At 46.3% G+C, this 21867-nt stretch overlaps 1 protein-coding gene across 1 annotated transcript in view; it reads right to left on the bottom strand.

The window, feature by feature from the left end:
- The window catches only part of LOC139264383 (ubiquitin thioesterase otulin-like), a 92436-nt gene extending 72819 nt beyond the window's left edge, over nt 1-19617 (bottom strand). The window contains exons 1-2 of the mRNA XM_070880750.1: nt 19585-19617; nt 12571-13109 (exon numbers count right to left, since the gene is read on the bottom strand). Coding sequence (XP_070736851.1) covers nt 12571-13100 — 530 coding nt within the window. The 5' untranslated portion in view covers nt 13101-13109; nt 19585-19617. The remainder of the gene's footprint in view (nt 1-12570; nt 13110-19584) is intronic.
- Nucleotides 19618-21867: the final 2250 nt, after the last annotated feature.

The following is a 21867-nucleotide window of genomic DNA, read 5'->3' on the forward strand; positions in this document are numbered from 1 at the left end:
CCGAATCTCAGTTTTAAACGGGCGGCCCCTTATTCTGAGACTATGTCCCCTAGTTTTAGTTTCCCCTCACCAATGTGTGGCCTCACCAATACCCTGTACAGTTGTACAGCAGGACTTCTCTGATTTTATACTCTATCCCCCTTGCAATAAAGCCCAACATTCCATTTGCCTTCCTGATTACTTGCTGTACCTGCATACTAACATTCTGTGTTTCATGCACAAGGACCCGCAGGGTCCCTCTGTACTGCAGCACTTCTCAATTTTTCTCCATTTAAATTATAATTTGCTTTTCTATTTTTTTTTCTGCCAAAATGGATAACCACACATTTTCCCACATTATACCCCATCTTCCAATGTTTGCCCACTCACTTAGCCTGTCTATATCCCTTTGCAGATTTTTTTATGTCCTCCTCACAATTTGCTTTCCCACCCATCTTTGTATCATTAGCAAACTTGACTACATTACACTCAGTCCCTTCATCCACGTCATGAATACAGATTGTAAATAGTTGAGGACCCAGCACTGATCCCTGCAGCACCCCACTAGTCACTGTTTGCCAACCGGAAAATGACCCATTTATCCTGACTCTCTGTTTTCTGTTAGTTATCCAATCCTCAATCCATGTTAATATATTACCCCCAATCCCGTGAGCTTTTATCTTGTGCAGTAACCTCTTATGTGGCACCTTATCAAATGCCTTCTGGAAATCCAAATACACCACATCCACTGTTTCCCCCTTATCCACCCTGCTCATTACATTCTCAGAGGTCCTGAAAATTTGTCAAACATGATTTCCCTTTCATAAAGCCATGCTGACTCTGCTTGATTGAATCATGCTTCTCGAAATGTTCAGCTATGCTTCCTTAATAATGGACTCCAGCATTTTTCCAACGACAGATGTTAGGCTAACTAGTCTATAGTTTCCTGCTTTTTGCTCTAGAGCAGTCAAGACAGCAGAAACATTGTTTCAGGATCCCGATAGTTTGCCTTATAATGATCCTGGTCGCGATATGACTGCTGTTATAGCATTGCTCGGCAGGGGTGTTGGGATTGGCAGGCGGCAACACCATATCCTTTGTCGCCGAGGAGCCAGCCACGGCCTTCATGCAGTGGCTGAAAGAGTCGCGGCACAGTGCTCTCCCACAGGATGAAGGCATCGTGGCAACTGCCAGGACAGCGGGCAATGGCACAGAGGATCATCTGCCTATGATCGCAGACCAGCTGAACTTTGAGGGAGTGGTATCCCTTGTGATTCCGAAACAGCTCTCCAACTTGGGGTGGGGCCCTCATTGCGTACAATCAATGGCCCCCTGAACCCTACGTCTTCCCTGGATATGCTGAATTTGATGTAGTCCATTCGTTTGCTATGGAGAGCGTCGGTCACCTGGCGAATGTAGCAATGTACTGCAAACTGCAAGATGTTGCATATATCACCGACATAGCATAGACGTGGAGGGCTGCTGTCACTGTCACTGACAGCGAGGTCCTGGTGCCGATGTGAGCTGCCAGATATGTCTGCAGGAGGTGGCAGAGCTCCGTTACCCCCTCCTTGCAGAACCTCAGCCTTCTTAGGCTCAGCTCCTCGGATACCTCAAGGTAAGAATAATGTGCACGGTAAACCCCGAGACCGTACGACCTCTTGCCCCGCCATCTGGGGTCTCTCCTCTGGCAAGCATCTACATTTGCTATAAGACATCTCTGCAGCGGGCGCCTTTCAAGTCTTTGCCGAGGACGACGTGGTGTGCGATCACTGCTCCCATAACTTTGCAGCGGTAACAATGATATGCTAGTTCCAAATTTATACGGTCTTCAACCCACCAATGTCTCCGAAATGCTAGCACTGAAGCTTCGGAGTCAGTAGCCGCAGGACGCCAGCACCTTCGAACTGTGGCTGCAACCCTCTTTAAATAAAGCCCCGGATTCGTATCCCCCACCTTGTGCACACCAACTTTTTCATGTGTCATCGCCGCCAGCCGGTAAGTGAGGCGGAAAAAGTGAATTTGACGAGACTGGCGCCAAGGAGACGTTGCACACATACTAACATCAGGATTTTCATGGCAGCAGTCAGCTAGGCAGCAAATCTTGAAGCCTTTGAATTTCCCATCAAGCAGCACCCACACCCAACACCACCGGCCAGCCGCTCACGCTCCGTTGCCTCCTCACTCAGGAGGCATCAGCTGGCGGTAGCAACCGAAATTTGACCCTAAAGTATTTCATCCTTCATAGACCATGGGCTAGAACATCCACTTTTGTGGTGGGTGATATTTCCGGCGTGGGCATTAAAAAAGGGTTTTCAGATCGCCGGATTCTCAACCATCGTCAAAGCACTTAGTTTCCACTTTTGAAAATGGGCGTTACCGCAAGCGATATAAAATGGGCGGTAGCATTACATTTTTTTGACCTTCTGCCAAAAAGTGTGGCCATCCTTAGCAATGGCATGGCAACGCTCGATTCCCACAATTCTGGAGATCAAGGGTCATCATGACATGCGCAGAAGAGGGGACAGAGAGAGCTCAGAGGGACTGAAGGCGTGTCTGGGTGTGGTGCAGCTGCTTTGAGAGGAAGGAAGGAGATTTTAGAGCTTCACAGCAAGAAGCCAAACAAAAAGTAGCTGTTGCCATCCACATATTTGACCGAATTTGGCCTACAATGGAGAGAGAGAGAGGAGGCATCACAGCACGCTGTGGAGACTGACGCTGGAGAGAGCAGTGAGGTGGGAGAGGAGCACATTGGAGAGCGCAAAAGAGCCAGGAGGTTCTCAAGTGAGACAAATGCCTCCCTCCTACAGGAGGTCGATTTACGCTGGGGTGATTTGACACACGGAGGGCATAGGAAGCACACCCCAAAGGCATACCAAAAGATATGGACCGAGATAGCAGAGGTGGTCTCGTCGGCGACCAACGAGGTGCGTGAGGGCATCCAATGCCGCAAACGATGGAACGATCTTGTGGGATCCACAAGAGTAAGTATTACATTGATTTACATGTACTTATATATTTATATAATTTGATGTGTAACATTTATGAGTGACTATCAGCAGATGTGAGGTCTTTCACTTTTATCGGGAATGTTTTACTCAAAGCCTGCAGTCACGGTGTATGTCTTTAGGTAAAGAATGATAATTATCATAATAATCATGATTACATCTGTCAGTTATGTGTTGTATCAGTCTCTGTGACATTACCTAGCAATGCTATCATGCAATGATCTCATGTCATGTTGTCCTGTCACCTTTTACAGAAGAAGCTATCGACGATGAGGTCCGTGCAGAGGCGAACGGGTGGGGGGCCACCAGTCCCCAGCGACATCACTGAAATGGAGGATCGGGTGCTCGTACTCGTGGGGAAGCACCCCCGAACAGCCACGGACGCATCTGCAGACCCTGAAGTGATGCCACATGAGTAAAGCTTACACCATTGCATGATGTAAAGTCAATAAATGCCACACCCACTCAATAGATGATTTCTAAAATTGTCATATAAATAATGATAGCCTAATGAAAATCATTGCAATGCAAATGTGTTGGTCATGAAATGTGATGGCTGCGATGATTTTGAGAGCGGTGGTGCTTTTGTTGTGCATATGCTGTGTATAGCGCTGGCTCAACTTGTCACCCTAGCACCCCATTCTCCTCTAATAACCACGTTTGTGTTTTGCAGCTCAGCCAGCAGCGCGGCCCAAGGCAAGACCACAGAAGCCAGAAGGTGGGGTCATGGGGCAGGAGTCGGCAGACGATCCTGCATCTGGTGCTGGGGAGCTCCGATTCTCGCCCGTCAATCCACTGGGTCTGTTCTCCACGGATGACAGCGCGGACTTTGAGGAACCTGCATCGCCACGCTCCAGAAGCCATTCCATCCCATGGCCATCTAGTGGTCCTCCGGTCATTCCCGCCTCCACTCTGGAGGTACTGGCCACAAACACCTCACCAGAGGGCACCCCATTTGTCCCCAGGACGGCGCTGACCCCACCGAGGTCCTGTGGACGTGGCAGGTCTGTTCCATGAGCGCCACATGACAGCGGAGAGATGGTACAGTTGTCCAGGAGGACTGTAAACATTGGTGACCAGCTCATCGAAGCATTGGGGGGCATATGCTGATAGCTGGCCACCATCTCCGGCACCACGACTGAGTACATTCCGTGGATGGCGGAGTACCTGGGTGCGATAGCCAGGAACACTGCTGGCACAGGCCTCTCAGTGGTCCCCGAGCTTGGCACTCCACCACTCGGTTTCTTACCACCAGTGCGAACGACAGAAGAGAGCAAGGACCAAGGTCCTGCTTCTGCATCAGAGAATGTTGCCCCCTTGGCACCCTCCGCTCCGGTACCCGTCCAACTACCGCATCTGCCTTCATCCCCCCTCAATGAGGCACCACCTGAGGAGCTCCTCGGCCAGGCGCCGTGACCAAAGAGGGGAAGGGGTAGAGGTGGGGAGATGAAGGGGAGGGGAGAAGGAAAGTGAGGTGCATGTCCGCAGGTGATGGCTGTGTTATATCTCCATCTGGGTGTATGCAATTTGTTGCAATGCATGGGGGCTGGGGACCATGCTCCTGCTTTGCCTTTGTATTCTGTGTTGCTGAACATGTTGAACATTTGATTGATGTCAACGGTGGAAAAAGTGGGGTGTGGGCGGGGGTTGGGTGTTACTGCTTGTGATGCTTATGATTTCAGACCAATGTTGGTATAAACTTTTTGTTACTGAACATAACCTTGTTGCGCATTGTCTCAGATAGTTGCACCGTTACACACTGGTGATTCCTTAACATGAAAGGGTTAAATACAACTTAACAACAATCAATGTAAACTGGCACCAAGGTGATGGGCACCATTGATGTTTGAGATGCACACACACACACACAGCAATGTGTCAGCGTTGTCACTCCCATCAACGCTCTTTCAAGAAAATCGATGCGCTATCAGCTCCTCACGGAAGAGTGGAATTTTAAAAATGCCAGCCATACTGCTGGCTTTCATTCAGAACAGTTCCACTTTTTGCGGGCGTTTTTTTGGGTGGGCAATGTGTGCGCGAGGTGGTGAAATTGACGCTGGGCGATCTCCTGGGCGTTAGTTTCGGTAAATATGCTCTTCACGACAAAAAAAAGTGGGCAGGCAGTAATATTGAAACTTGGCGTTAAATCAGTGCGGAAAGTAACGCTGGGCAATATTATGGGCGTTGATTTCGGCCATTCTGATGATTCCGCCCCAAAAAAAGTGGGCGGGCGGTAATATTTTTTCCCAGCGTTAAGCACATGGGGAAAGTAACGCTCAGCGATAAGTTTCCTAAACTTGAGCGTCAGTTTCCATTTTGTGGCTAAATGGGCGATATTTGGGTGTCATATGTCGTTTCAGATGTAAAATGGGCGTTAAGCATGCAAAAAAAATGCAGTTTCTAGCCCCATGTGCCATGCAAAAACAACCTACAAATTTACAATGATGGTGAAATTGACGCTGGCCGATCTGTTGCAGTCCATTATTAAAGAAGCAGTAGCAGGACATTTGGAAAAGCAAAATTCGGTCAGGTAGAGTCAGCATGGATTTATGAAGGAGAAGTCATGTTTGACAAATTTGTTGGAGTTCTTTGAGGATGCAAAGAACAGGGTGGATAAAGGGGATCCAGTGGGTATGGAGTATTTGGACTTCCAGAAGGCATTTGACAAGGTGCCACATAAAAGATTACTGCACAAGATAAAAGTTCACGGGGTTGGGGGTAATATATTAGCATGGATAGAGGATTGGCTAACTAACAGAGAACAGAGTCGGGATAAATGATTCATTCTCTGGTTGGCAACCAGTAACTAGTGGGGTGTCGCAGGGATCAGTGCTGGGACCCCAACTATTTACAATCGATATTAACAACTTGGAAGAAGGGACTGAGTGTAACGTAGCCAAGTTTGCTGATGATACAAAGATGGGAGCAAAAGCAACGTGGGAGGAAGATACAAAAAACCTGCAAAAGGACATAGACAGGCTAAGTGAGTGGACAAAAATTTGGCAGATGGAGTATAATGTTGGAAAATGTGAGGTCATGCACTTTGGCACAAAAAATCAAAGAGCAAGTTATTATTTAAATGGAGAAAGATTGCAAAGTGCTGCAGTACAGTGGGACCCGGAGGTACTTGTGCATGAAACACAAAAGGATAGTATGCAGGTACAGCAAGTGATCAGGAAGGCCAATGGTATCTTGGTCTTTATTGCAAAGGGGATGGATTATAAAAGCAGGGAAGTCTTGCTATAGTTATACAGGGAATTGATGAGGCCACACCTGGAATACTGCGTGCAGTTTTGGTTTCCATATTTACGAAAGGATATACTTGCTTTGGAGGCAGTTCAGTGAAGGTTTACTAGGTTGATTCCAGGGATGAGGGGATTGACTTATGAGGAAAGATTGAGCAGGTTGGGCCTCTACTCATTGGAATTCAGAAGAATGAGAGGTGATCATATCGAAATGTATAAGATTATGAGGGGGCTTGACAAGGTGGATGCAGAGAGGATGTTTCCACTGATGGGGGAGACTAGAACTAGAGGGCATGATCTTAAAATAAGGGGTCGCCCATTTAAAACTGAGATGAGGAGGGTTGTAAATCTGTGGAATTCACTGCCTCAGAGAGCTATGGAAGCTGGGACATTGAATAAATTTAAGACAGAAATCGACAGTTTCTTAATTAAGGGGATAAGGGGTTACGGGAAGCGGGCGGGGAAGTGGAACCGAGTCCATGATCAGATCAGCCATGATGTCATTGAATGGCGGAGCAGGCTCGAGGGGCTGCTTGGCCTACTCTGTTCATATTTCTTATGCTCTTATGAGATAGTAAATATAAATTGATATAGCTTTTTACATTTACTATTTTTATCCTGAGGTGAAAGGACAATGTTCTAACTCACTGAAACAATCAACCCTGTTGATCTATTCCAGTTCAAGCTGTAAGACCTATTTTCATTTACACAGTAACACCTCAATATTTGAAAAACCTGCATAACAATATTTGTTTATCTCATGAAAACAAGCTCAGTTGTGCTCTTCATAACATATCGGGGGTAATTTTATGAGTCCACACTGTCAGTGGAAAATCCTGCCTGCCAGCTATAGGGAGATTTGAGCATGCACTGCCTATAATTTTCTGGCTGAATTTCTGATAAACGTACCTGGTGGGCAAGGCTCCCCACTAGCAGTGTGGATTCATAAAATCATCCTCATACAATCCCAAGTTTTGGAATCATCTGTGCTGCTCCTCTTTGAATCCTCTTTAATGGATCAATGTCATTACAAAGACAGGGTTCCCAAATGGTGCTCAATATTCCAGATGTTCCATCACTAATGATCAAGTCACTGATTTGTGATTTTCAAAGAAAAATAGATGGAACATGAGATCCCAAAACACCAGTAAAAATCCCTAGATCCTATTTAATAAAAAAAATAATTTGACTTATTCTGTCGTTATATGGAGTGAGCTTTGGCAAAGTGGTAGTATTCCTGACTCTGAGTCAGAAGGTAATGAGTTTGAGTCCCACTCCAGATAGATCCAGTCAGCAGGGGACCAGAGCTTCGGCCTCCGAATAGTGGGCTAACATCCAATGGGGTATTCGTGTCTGATGACAAGAGAGTTTTGACTCTTTCATCAATTGCATCAGCCAGTCCTCCCTGGTCATGCTTACGATTTGTCCACATAAAAAAGGGTCTTCATTCTTCTTCGACAGCACTTCCTAAACCCGCAACCTCTACCACCTAGAAGGACAAGGGTAGCCTGCACATGGGAATACCATCATCTCCAAGTTCCACATCATCCCAACTTGGAAATATATCGCCGTTCCTTCATCATTGCTGTGTCAAAATGCTGGAACTACCTCATTAACAGCACTATGAGAGTACCTCCACCACGTGGACTGCAGCAATTCAAGAAGGAAGCTCACAACCACCTTAAGGGAAATTAGGGATGGGCAATAAATGTTGGTCTTGCCAGTGACGCCCACATCCCAGGAATGAATTTTAAAAAATTACGGATCAACCCAGAGCATTAGGAAAGAAGATAAATCATGACCTATACAAGGTTAAATTAACTTGTTTTGACTTAGCTCAATTAATTAATTGTAAATAACAGCCTTACAATGACTGGATACTTTGTGGTTGGTCATTAATCACAGCATCCTTTTCTGCCATTGCTAAGGAACGTTTCTTTGGTGTGTAAACCCCTCAATGTCTTTTTATATCATGATCTAAAGGTTAGCGCAATCACTGGCAACGCTTGTGCTAGTAATCGTCGTGCATTTACAATGGCTGAACACTAGTTTCAAATCAACAAGGAATAAACAAAATTGAAGAATGCAAGCTGTGTATGACACAGGCTGGAAAGAGGGATGCCTGACAATTTTATCCCACAGTCTCTCGAAACTGGCTAAGAAATAGCAAGAAAGTAAAGCAGAATGAAAGGATTTGAGCACCATGCCATACATAGAATGTACACTACAGAAACAAGCCATTCCACCAAACTGATCCATGCCAGTGTTTATGAGCCCAAGTTTCGGCCTGAGTTGTTCCTGTTTTTTTGGAGCAACTGGTTTAGAATGGAGTACCTTAGAAATTGCAATTCTCGGCATTTAGTTTGCTCCAGTTCTAGTCAGTTAGAACAGTTTCAGTTTGGAACAGATTATTTTTTTCAAAAGGGGGCGTGTCCGGCCACTTACGCCCGTTTTGAAAGTTTAGGCAGTGAAAACTTACCCCAAACTAATTTAGAATGGAGTAAGTGTAGATTTTTGTACACTCAGAAAAACCTTGCCTACACTTAGAAAATCAGGCGTAGGGAATGGGGCGGGGGGTTTAAAGGGAAGTTTACAAACATCAAACACTTCAGTTTTACAAATAAAAAATCATCAATAATAAATGATAAATACATCAATAAATCAACCAAAAAAATTAATAAAAATTAAAAAAAAATTAAAATTAATTAAAAAAAATTCTACTCACCGACTGCAGAACCGGGAGCCCTCCAACAGCGTGCTGGGACAGGGCCTCCCCAGTGTGTCTCTCTCTCTCACTCTCTGTCTGTCAGTGTCACTCGCTCTGTCGGTCAGTGTCGATGTGTTTTTGACAGCGAGGGGAGGAGGAGGGGGGAAAAGAGGAGGAGGAGGGGGGAAAAGAGGAGGAGGAGGGGGGAAAAGAGGAGGAGGAGGGGGGAAAAGAGGAGGAGGAGGGGGGAAAAGAGGAGGAGGAGGGGGGAAAAGAGGAGGAGGAGGGGGGAAAAGAGGAGGAGGAGGGGGGAAAAGAGGAGGAGGAGGGGGGAAAAGAGGAGGAGGAGGGGGGAAAAGAGGAGGAGGAGGGGGGAAAAGAGGAGGAGGAGGGGGGAAAAGAGGAGGAGGAGGGGGGAAAAGAGGAGGAGGAGGGGGGAAAAGAGGAGGAGGAGGGGGGAAAAGAGGAGGAGGAGGGGGGAAAAGAGGAGGAGGAGGGGGGAAAAGAGGAGGAGGAGGGGGGAAAAGAGGAGGAGGAGGGGGGAAAAGAGGAGGAGGAGGGGGGAAAAGAGGAGGAGGAGGGGGGAAAAGAGGAGGAGGGGGAAAAGAGGAGGAGGGGGGAAAAGAGGAGGAGGGGGGAAAAGAGGAGGAGGGGGGGAAAGAGGAGGAGAGGGGGAAAAGAGGAGGAGGGGGGAAAAGAGGAGGAGGGGGGAAAAGAGGAGGAGGGGGGAAAAGAGGAGGAGGGGGGAAAAGAGGAGGAGGGGGGAAAAGAGGAGGAGGGGGGAAAAGAGGAGGAGGGGGAAAAGAGGAGGAGGGGGAAAAGAGGAGGAGGGGGAAAAGAGGAGGAGGGGGGAAAAGAGGAGGAGGGGGGAAAAGAGGAGGAGGGGGGAAAAGAGGAGGAGGGGGGAAAAGAGGAGGAGGGGGGGAAAAGAGGAGGAGGGGGGGAAAAGAGGAGGAGGGGGGAAAAGAGGAGGAGGGGGGAAAAGAGGAGGAGGGGGGAAAAGAGGAGGAGGGGGGAAAAAGAGGAGGAGGGGGGAAAAGAGGAGGAGGGGGAAAAGAGGAGGAGGGGGGAAAAGAGGAGGGGGAAAAGAGGAGGAGGGGGGAAAAGAGGAGGAGGGGGGGAAAGAGGAGGAGGGGGGGAAAGAGGAGGAGGGGGGGAAAGAGGAGGAGGGGGGGAAAGAGGAGGAGGGGGGAAGAGGAGGAGGGGAAGAGGAGGAGGGGAAGAGGAGGAGGGGGGAAGAGGAGGAGGGGGGGAAGAGGAGGAGGGGGGGAAGAGGAGGAGGGGGGAAGAGGAGGAGGGGGGGAAGAGGAGGAGGGGGGAAGAGGAGGAGGGGGGAAGAGGAGGAGGGGGGAAGAGGAGGAGGGGGGAAGAGGAGGAGGGGGGAAGAGGAGGAGGGGGGAAGAGGAGGAGGGGGGAAGAGGAGGAGGGGGGAAGAGGAGGAGGGGGGAAGAGGAGGAGGGGGGAAGAGGAGGAGGGGGGAAGAGGAGGAGGGGGGAAGAGGAGGAGGGGGGAAGAGGAGGAGGGGGGAAGAGGAGGAGGGGGGAAGAGGAGGAGGGGGGAAGAGGAGGAGGGGGGAAGAGGAGGAGGGGGGAAGAGGAGGAGGGGGGAAGAGGAGGAGGGGGGAAGAGGAGGAGGGGGGAAGAGGAGGAGGGGGGAAGAGGAGGAGGGGAAGAGGAGGAGGGGGAAGAGGAGGAGGAGGGAAGAGGAGGAGGAGGGAAGAGGAGGAGGAGGGAAGAGGAGGAGGAGGGAAGAGGAGGAGGAGGGAAGAGGAGGAGGAGGAGGAGGAGAGAGAGGGAGGGGAGGAGAGAGAGGGAGGGGAGGAGAGAGAGGGAGGGGAGGAGAGAGAGGGAGGGGAGGAGAGGGAGGGAGGGGAGAGGGAGGAGGCTGAACGGGAAGCCGGGCCCAAGACTTCGGGCGGGGCCCGCCCCCAGCAAGAGTTAAAGGTCGGTGGCCGGGGGGAGCGAGAGGTCGTCGGAGCGGGAGCTTTGCGGGCGGTGGGGTGGGTGATCGTCGTCAGAGCGGGAGCTTTGCAAGGGGAGGGGGGGTCGTGGGAGCAGGAGGAGCAGAGCAGGAGCTGGGGAACTGGGGGGGGGGGGGGGGCGCGGTTGAGAGAGCCAGCTGGAGCCAGAGCAGGAGCTGGACGAGGGAGGTGCAGCCTGATCCTCGCAGCCCCAGTGAGGCCATTCGGCCAGGGCTAGGGGCTGCGTGCTTCGGGCCCCTCCCACACAGATTCAGGCACCTGGAGCTAATGCACATGCGCGCCCACTGTAGTGCACCTGTGCAGAGGTCCCAGCACTGATTTCAGCGCAGGAACCTGGCTCCGCCCCCTACAGCTCGTGCTGCGCTGCTTCGAGCTCCAAACGATCTGCAGGGAGCCGGAGAATCTGCAGGTATCTTTTAGGCGCACTTTCGGGTGCGAAAAACGGGTGTCCAGGACGGGGCTGTGCCGTTCTAGGCGCGGCCCGAAACTTGGGCCCTATAAGCCTAGTTCTACCTCTCTTCATCTAACCCTATCAGCATATTTTTCTATTCCTTTATCCCTCATGTGTTTATCTAGCTTCTCTTTAAATGCATCTGTGCTATTCATCTCAACTAATCCCTGTAGTAGCGAGTTCCATATTCTAACCACTCTCTGGGTAAAGAAGTTTCTCCTGAATTCCCTACTGGATTTATTAGTGACTGTCTTTTATTTATGGCACCTAGTTTTGGTCTCCCCACAAGAGGAGACACCTTCTCTATGACTACCTTATCACATTCTTTCATAAAAAGAAAAAGACTTGCATTTATATAGCGCCCTTCACGACCACTGGCCGTCTTAAAGCATTTTACATCTAATGAAGTACTTTTGGAGTGTCGTCACTGTAGTAATGTGGGAAACGTGGCAGCCAACTTGCACTCAGCAAACTCCCACAAACACAATATGATAATGATGAGATCATCTGTTTTTGTTATGTTGATTGAGGGATAAATATTGGCCAGGACATCGGGAATAACTCCCCTGCTCTAATACCAAAGATTTATATCAGTATACCCCTCAGTCTTCGCTTTTCTAGAGAGAAGAGCCCCAGCCTGTTCAATCTTTCCTGATAGGTAATAACCTCTCAGTTCTGGTATCATCCTTGTAATCTTTGTTGCACCTTCTGCCATGCCTCTATATCCTTTTTATAATATGGAGGACTGTGTACAGTACTCCCAAGTGTTGTCTAACAAAGATCCTATACAAGTTTAACATAATTTCTCTGCTTTTCAATTCTGTATCTCTAGAAATCAACACCAGTGCTTTGAATGCTTTTTATGGTCTTGTTAACCCATGTAGCTACTTTTAGTGATTTGTCTATCTGTAGCCCTAGATTCCTTTAATCCTCTACCCCATTTAGACTCTTATTTTCCAAGGAATATGTGACCTCCTTATTCTTCCTACCAAAATGCACCACTCACACTTATCTATATTGAAATTAATTTGCCAATTATACACCCATTCTGCAAGTTCACTAATGTCTTCTTGTATTTTGTTGCAGACTTCCTCAGTGTTAACTATACCCCCAAATTGGTGCTATCCGCAAATTTTGAAATTATACTTCCAATTCCCGAGTACAGATATTCTTGTACCAGTAATGCTGCTTTACAGTACCTGTTCCACTGCTTTGTGTTGCTAGTATCCCCACAGGTCACATCAGCATGGCAACCCTCATCATAGCTTGTGTAGATATCAAACATATCTGTTGGTTTCCCGATATACAGTTCAACGCTCCTTAAAGAAAGATCTTCAACACAATTATCTTCAGTTAAAATACCAAGTCTATCTTCTCTATTACTGGGCTGCAGCAGCAGATCAACAGAGTTGCTAGGAACATCCTTGTTGTTTTCACTCGTTAAGATTTTCCTGTGGTTTTCAGTCTTGGTGCCACTGCAGAAGTGTTCCTTTTCCTCAGATGTTTGCTCATTGGTTCTGTAATCTCTGCTAGATATGGTGTCCTCTTTAGATGTTAATCTGTCTTTGGTCAAGAGTTCTGTGTAAGTGTAACTCATGACCAATCCAGTGACTGATATTACAATAAAATAATACAATATATAATCTATTGCACAAGATATTCCTTGGATCCCAGCATATATCCAATTCAGAATCTGCACAATGTATTCCATTTCCAATGTTTCCCACATTGCAGGAAGCTGTAGCAAAAAGATAAATACACTGTAATCCTGCAAAAATTAAATAATTTTCAATTAGAAAAAGAAATTACTGATTTTAGCACCAAATCATTAAACATGGCATCGCTCATCATGGTTAAAGCAATGTGGAAATACATGTTAGTGTATATTAGCATATTTGATTTTTTTTTGACAAAAAGCCAACAGCAACAGAACTGCATTTAAGCGTGAACACTATAAAAGGATCGCTGCAATAGAGGAGCTTGAATTAAAATGTCCCTATTCTCACTTACCTGTTTCCTCCTAATATCGCGCCCCCCCCCCTCCCTCCCTCCCTCCCCCAACTCCAATGGCAATCGCCAGAAACTTGAACTCACCTGATGGCCCCACAGACAAGAAAAAACAGCAAATGCAGTCTGCCGGGGCAGAAACTGTTTAAGTGTGCATATGCATTTTAGATGCCCTCATCGCAAACATCAGAAACCCATAAATGGACCCACTTGATGAATCACAGTAAGCTGAAACTTCCCAGCATCTGCACCTGTAGCAATCTCCACCTCCTCACTGGACCTCACACTCACGAGTTCTCCCCTCCTTGCTAAGAAGAAACTCCAACTTCCCTGCCCGCTTCATAAGGAGGGCCCAAACTTGAGCCTTTTCCCACCAACTCTCTGATGCTGAAAAGAACTTGGAAGGAAGCTGAGCAGAATTGTCCACTCAGCAATTTTGATTGAAGATGAATACAAACACTTCAGCCTTGTCTCTTGCATTCATGTGTTGAGTTCGGTCATGGTTAAGGATGGGGATGTTCATTGCACCTCTTTCCATTACATGCCTATTGTCCAACACCACTGTCAACTGAATGTGGTAGGGCTACAGAGCCTTGCTTTGATCCAATGGGTGCAGAACCACTTAGCTTGGTCTACAGCCCGTGTTTATCATGCAAGCAGCCCTGTATTGTCAATTCACTAGTTTGGTGCCTGATGCAAAAGTATGTCTGGTGCTTCTGTGGGTACAGCCTTCTATACTCCCCATTGAATCAGCATTGGTCTCCCTGAGAACAGAGTTGTGCCAGACCAGGAAATTACAGGTAATGGCAGTTGTATACAAGTCTTGTACTTGTACAACACTCGGGCGCTTTACAAGAAGGTGCACCACTTTTATCTTTGTGAACCACAAAGTTACAGTTTATTTCCCATTAACATGTACACATTTCAAGTTGTTTCTACTAACAGATCTTGGTATTCTGGTTTAGGATTTATTCATTAATGAAGTAACAGTGTTAAAAACATTTCTAACCAAAAGTCCAGAAGAGTCCTTCTGATTGCTTGCCACTCTTTCAAGTGCATGTGTGCACTTGGATGATCTATGAGAGAGATCACACGGTTTCTTTATGATTACTGAGTATGGTTGAAGCCTTCCTCGACTGATGGAACACTGCTGGATACAGTTTACATAATTGACAATGAAAATCAGATCTTGATCTAACTAAAACATTTTAGTTTAAATAGGCCATTTTTAGTTGTGGTGCCCTCCTAATGGGGAAGACACTTGTTGAGTGTGTTTTTACATAGGATATACAGCACAGGAAAAGGCCATTCGGCCCAACCAATCCATGCAGCTGTTTATGCTCCACTCGAGCCTCCTTGTGTCTTTCCTCATCTAATTATCAGCATAACCCTCTATTCCTTTCTCCTTCATATGCTTATCAAACAACCCCTTAAATGCATCTATACCACAGGTATTCGCTTCAGCCACTCCTTGTGATAGCGAGTTCCACATTCCCATCACTCTCTGGGTAAAGAAGTTTCTTCTGAATTCTCCATTTGATTTCTTGGTGACTATCTTATATTGATGGCCTTAACTCTTCCCCACAAGTGGAACCACTTTCTCTGTATCAACTCTATCAAAACCTTTCATGATTTTAAAGACCTCTATTAGGTCACCCCTCAGCCTTCTCTTTTCAAAAGAGAGAACCAGCCTACTCATCCTTTCCGGATAGGTGGTATCATCCTTGTAAATCTTCTGTGCACCCTCTCCAGTGCCTCTATATCTTTTTTATATTATGGTGACCAGAATTTCACACAGCACTCCAAATGTGGTCTAACCAAAGTTCGATACAAGTTTAGAGGGAAATGTTGAGCAGGTTGGGCCTGTACTCATTGGAATTTAGAGAACGAGAGGTGATCTTATTGAAACATAAGATTCTGAGGGGGCCTGACAGGATAGATACTGCGATCAGGATGTTTCCCCTCATGGAGGAATCTAGAACTAGCGGGCATAATTCCAGAATAAGGGGTCGCCCATTAAATAGGAGATGAGGAGGAATTTCTTCTCTCAGAGGGTCGTGAATTTTTGGAATTCTCTACCCCAGAGAGCTGTGGAGGCTGAGTCGTTGAATATATAGAACGCAGAGATAGACAGATTTTGAACTACAAGGGAGTCAAGAATTATGGGAACAGGCAGGAAAGTGGATTTAGGCCCAGCTCAGATCAACCAAGATCTTATTAAATGACGGAGCAGGCTCAAGGAACCATATGGCCTACTTCTGCTCCTATTTCTTATGTTCTTAGCATAACTTCACTACTTTTCAATTCTATCCCTCTAGAAATAAACTCTAGTGCTTGGTTTTCTTTTTTTATGGCCTTGTTAACCTATGTCGATATTTTTAATGATTTGCGTATTTGTACTCCGAGATCCCTTTGTTCCTCTACCCCATCGAGACTCGCATCCTCCCTATGTGACCTCCCTATTTTTCTTACCAAAATGTAGATTTGTCCTGGTGGCATTGGGCATACCACAGTGCCACCCTATTAGCCTTTTCAAAGTAGTCGCAATGGTCCAGACAGGAAAAAATCCAAACAGGACAAATCAGCAATTAACAAATACAAGTGCAAGTAGCACCGAGTTGCCTGGGCTTTGTGAACTGGATCGTCAGGGCTTGGAGTCCCTATGCCCATGGATTGGACACCTCTGATTATGCAGTTGGGGAAGACAAATGTTCCAAGAGCTACTGAGCTAGGAAGGGAAAAATCAGCAGATTTGTCATTCCTGATTAATAACCAGAGGCTCCTGCGGGAAGGTATGGGTGTTGGGCGAAAACAGAATTGGGCTTGGTCCTGATGCCTCCCAATGGAACAATCTGTTGACACTCATTCTTTATTCTCACATATGTATAATACCAGATGGTTGCCAGTACCCATATAAGAATCACTGTAGAGTGTGTTTTCTCACCTTCAAAAGAGGGGAGAAAATTGGAAAACTGAATTAGCAAGTTGTGAACATCACAAGCTGCAGAATAATTTTTCTCTCTTCTTTTCTTATCTTTCTTTTTCTCCATCTTTCTGTATTTTTCTTTGCTTATTCATAGCCCACTTGGATGTGGGATTTGCTTTCTCTTGAAGAGCCAGAGAAAGAAAGAGCCAGCTGTGGAGGCAGGTCCATCCAGTATTTACAGCAGTAGCAAAAGCTCTTGGTTAAATGTTTAGGGTTATAGTTTCAATAAAGGGTCTGCATTATATTTATGATCACAAGGTTAGCCTACTTCCATAGGGATGTTTTGCTTTCTTTGGCTGTCCAGAGAGAGGAAAGAAAGAAAAATTCCAGAAATATTTCAGTTTCAAAAGCTACCCTCCCCTCCCTAAAGTGTGGAGCATTCTCCCTATAAAACTGAAACTAAGCTCTGTCCAATCCACTATGGACATATTCCTTAGGGGGCAAGAATAGGGAATTGTGATTGGTGGTATATACAGATTACAGTTGTCATTTAAAGACATCAACAATGATTAATATAATAATTCTACCATTTATTATTGATACTTTGCTAGAATACAAAATGTTATTTTTTTTCCAAGAAGTATAACTACTCATGTCTGGCTTAATATATTAGAGACCACAAAGGATGAGCTCTGCACCATGGAAGTCTCATCCCTCAAGTCCTCCCATCTGATATATACACACACACACCACAGGACATTTTTTTTGCTGAAGGTTTTTCTCTGAGGTGACACACTGCAGGAACCAGATATTCATCTAGTTGTGTGAAGGTGAGAGAGAATAGTAGTGATTATGGGAAATTCCCGGTTTCCATTGAATGCCTTCTCATAATAGTACAAATTAATTGAGATTGGGGAGAATTATACCTGCATCCAACCACTCCGTGGCACTGCCTATTAATGTTCCAACAAACTGCATCATTCAGACTTTTTTTTTTAAACTTTAGTTATTTGACTAGACACGTTAATTTCCCTATTTAATAAGTTGACAATCAAACTATCAATTGCATGATCAGTCTGACATTTGCTTTCTGAGCTCCTGCACCAATTCACAAACTTTCCAAAATAGACAGGAATGTATGCACTTAAAAAAAAGTTTAAAAAAATACTAAATCAACAAACTCTTTTTTGGGCAGGAGGTTACATTAATCGTGATACACTGAAAAAATAGCCTATACTTAGAATTTTATAAAGTATACACAACAATTAAACTTTACACGACAGCACCTAGCTACGTCATACCTAAGTGATTGTCAACAGGAGTTACAAATTCCAAATACATTCATTCTTGTGGTCTAACATTTTAGTTTAAGCTTTTTGTTTAATACTTGATCTGGAATCACATTTGCTTGCACAACATGCTAAAATATATTTAGAACTGTATTTAATGTAACAATCCTTCCAAAAAGAGGGACATTTTTATACACAGGAACGGAAGACCTGAAGCCTGCAGGGGGTGACGTCGAACGGAGGGACTGTGCTGTGAACTGCAGACACTCACCCAGCTTCCGTGTATCCTATGATGGTGGGAAATGAGTCGCCCTGTTCATACATAAATTGTAACAAAAACACTGCACTGAGCCAGAGAGCTCGGTGACACCGACTGCCTCCACCCGGACCGAGAATGTCAGGGCTCCTCTGAAAGTGAAAGTAAAATCATCTCAATGGTCCCAGTCTGCAGTGCAGTTTATTCGGGGAGCGTTGGAAAACAAATTAACTTTGGAGAATTGGAATTCAATTCCATGTTGACGCATTTAGTGAAATAACTGATTACAAATAATTTCCATAATGGGCACTCTACGCAGGGGTCCTCCCACTATTCATCGGGGACTTGGCCTGGAGGGTGGTGCACGGAGCAGTGCCGTGCAACAAATTTTTAAGCCGGTTCACGGACTCCCAGGCCGCCTGCAATTTCTGCGGTCTGGAGGAGTCCGTGTTCCATGTTTTTATTGAATGCACGAGGTTGCAGCCCCTGTTCCACTATTTGAAGGGGCTGCTCCTGAAATTCTGGCTGCACTTCAGTCCCACTCTCCTGATCTTTGGGCACCCTGTGCGGAGGGGAGCGGGTAGGTCCGAGGGCCTCCTCGTAGGACTGCTCCTGGGCACGGCCAAGGGTGCCATCAGCCGGTCCAGGCAGCGGGCGGTCGAGGGGGTCGTTCAACCTGACTGCCTGCCTCTCTTCCGCTCTTACATCCGGTCCAGGGTGTCCTTGGAGATGGAGCACGCGGTGTCCACCGGTACGCTCGCGGCCTTCCGCGAGAGGTGGGCACCGGAGGGACTGGAGTGCATCATCACGCCCGGCAACCAAATTTTAATTTGATTTTACGTTTTAAAGTTAATTTGTTTTAATTGCCGGTGCTTTTAGTGTCCCCTTCCCTTTTATAGGGGGCACTGGGGAAAAATTGTGATTTTAGTGCCCAAAAAAAAAACAAAAAAAAAAGAAAAAACACAAAAAAAAACACAAAAAAGGGGGAAAAAAAAAATGGGCCTTGTAAATGTCTGGAGTGTCACCCAGGTCGGGTGGCACCGTTTAATGTTTTATGTTTTCACAGATAAACTCAAAAGAGTTTCATTCTTGTGGTCTAACATTTTAGTTTAAGCTTTTTGTTTAATACTTGATCTGGAATCACATTTGCTTGCACAACATGCTAAAATATATTTAGAACTGTATTTAATGTAACAATCCTTCCAAAAAGAGGGACATTTTTATACACAGGAACGGAAGACCTGAAGCCTGCAGGGGGTGACGTCGAACGGAGGGACTGTGCTGTGAACTGCAGACACTCACCCAGCTTCCGTGTATCCTATGATGGTGGGAAATGAGTCGCCCTGTTCATACATAAATTGTAACAAAAACACTGCACTGAGCCAGAGAGCTCGGTGACACCGACTGCCTCCACCCGGACCGAGAATGTCAGGGCTCCTCTGAAAGTGAAAGTAAAATCATCTCAATGGTCCCAGTCTGCAGTGCAGTTTATTCGGGGAGCGTTGGAAAACAAATTAACTTTGGAGAATTGGAATTCAATTCCATGTTGACGCATTTAGTGAAATAACTGATTACAAATAATTTCCATAATGAAAAGCTATTCGTTGGCAAGTAGCCGCTTTAAACTGAGCTGGAGTGTGTAACTGTTGCATTTTGAATAAAGAAGTCAAAATTCATGTTGTTCCCCGGGGGGAACGCATGGTTTCATTTAGTTCCCAATCGCCGGGCTCCCTACCTGTTGTCCGCCGCTCCTCTCCGCTGGTTGCGGCGTGCTGCAACTGTCAATCACTGCGGGAAAGGCAGGGCAAGGACTGGGAGCTGGACACCTCCCGCTGCCAATCCATCGCAGCAGAATTGCTCAGCGTGAAGACTTAGACAAGGGTCAAAGGCGAATTGTGTAGTCAAATTGATTGGAGATTCAAAGGCTCATTAAACTCCCCTCCCCTGAAACTTTGGGTTGTCACAAACTCTGCTTATTCTGAAAACATAACTGAGGGTCCCTCAGCATTTTTCAAGGTCTATACTCGAAGCCTTGACGCGTCTTTTCTCTTAGAACAAATACTGACCCATCTGTTGTGTATTTTCACATAGGGTTGCCACCTTTGGTTAGAGGTATTCCTTTAGGTTTGATCACCTGGGTGGTTCTAACCACATGACGTCTGATCACAGGACATGCAAATATTGTATCTCTTTCTCTTTTGCGATATCCTTGAGGTCCGAAATTCAGCCTCCGGCTAAGGCCTGTTACCCCACGCGGCGGTGTTGTGTGGCTGCTGATTTGTGATCGAGTAGCTGTCACTTGCAAAATTCTCCTCGGGTTTTTTGCAGCAGTTTAGAGGTCCGCCCCTCTCCCCCCACTTCTGCCCCGCTCCTGCAGTTGCGTCGTTAAAGACGACATCAGAGGGCGCACCGCAGCCTCTCCGTCCCAGAAGCTAAATTCAGTTTTCGAAGTCAACCGGTCGCTTGTCGGTGACCCCGACAGTTTTTTGTGTCGGTGCACTGTGCCGGCTCAAGACCGCCAGCGAGCGGACTTTAAAGGCATGTTGCGTGCATCTCCATTTTTTTGCCCGATAATTTATGGGAGCTCTCCAAGCTCTTGTCACTCGCTCTTTTTATAGAGGCATTGGAAAGTATTAAAGCCAAGGAAGTGGCATACAGATTGGCCAGAAATAGCAGCGAACCCGGGGACTGGAAGAAATTTAGAAGGGCAAAGGAGGGCATAGGAGGACAAAGAGTTTGATTAGGGCAGGGAAAATAGAGTACGAGAGGAAGCTTGCAGGGAACATTAAAATGGACTGCAAAAGCTTCTATAGATATGTAAAGAGAAAAAGGTTAGTAAAGACAAACGTAGGTCCCGTGCAGTCAGAATCAGGGGAAGTCATAACGGGGAACAAAGAAATGACAGACCAATTGAACAAGTACTTTGGTTCAGTATTCACAAAGGAGGACACAAACAACCTTCTGGATATAAAAGGGGTCAGAGGGTCTAGTAAAAAGGAGGAACTGAGGGAAATCCTTATTAGCCGGGAAATTGTGTTGGGGAAATTGATGGGATTGAAGGCCGATAAATCCCCAGGGCCTGATGGTCTGCATCCCAGAGTACTTAAGGAGGTGGCCTTGGAAATAGCGGATGCATTGACAGTCATTTTCCAACATTCCATCGACTATGGAGTGGAGGGTAGCCAATGTAACCCCACTTTTAAAAAAAGGAAGGAGAGAGAAAACAGGGAATTATAGACCGGTCAGCCTGACATCGGTAGTGGGTAAAATGATGGAATCAATTATTAAGGATGTCATAGCAGCGCATTTGGAAAGAGGTAACATGTTAGGTCCAAGTCGGCATGGATTTGTGAAAGGGAAATCATGCTTGACAAATCTTCTAGAATTTTTTGAGGATGTTTCCAGTCGAGTGGACAAGGGAGAACCAGTTGATGTGGTGTATTTGGACTTTCAGAGGTCTTTTCACAAGGTCCCACACAAGAGATTAATGTGCAAAGTTAAAGCACATGGGATTGGGGGTAGTGTGCTGAAGTGGATTGAGAACTGGTTGGCAGACAGGAAGCAAAGAGTAGGAGTAAATGGGTACTTTTCAGAATGGCAGGCAGTGACTAGTGGGGTACCGCAAGGTTCAGTGCTGGGGCCCCAGCTGTTTACATTGTACATTAATGATTTAGACGAGGGGATTAAATGTAGTATCTCCAAATTTGCGGATGACACTAAATTGGGGGACAGTGTGAGCTGCAAGGAGGATGCTATGAGGCTGCAGAGTGACTTGGATAGGTTAGGTGAGTGGGCAAATGTATAGCAGATGAAGTATAATGTGGATAAATGTGAGGTTATCCACTTTGGTGGTAAAAACAGAGAGACAGACTATTATCTGATGGTGACAGATTAGGAAAAGGGGAGGTGCAAAAAGACCTGGGTGTCATGGTACATCAGTCATTGAAGGTTGGCATGCAGGTACAGCAGGTGGTTAAGAAAGCAAATGGCATATTGGCCTTCATAGCGAGGGGATTTG

Source organism: Pristiophorus japonicus, chromosome 5 (genome assembly GCF_044704955.1).
Source record: "Pristiophorus japonicus isolate sPriJap1 chromosome 5, sPriJap1.hap1, whole genome shotgun sequence".
NCBI lineage: Eukaryota > Metazoa > Chordata > Chondrichthyes > Pristiophoridae > Pristiophorus > Pristiophorus japonicus.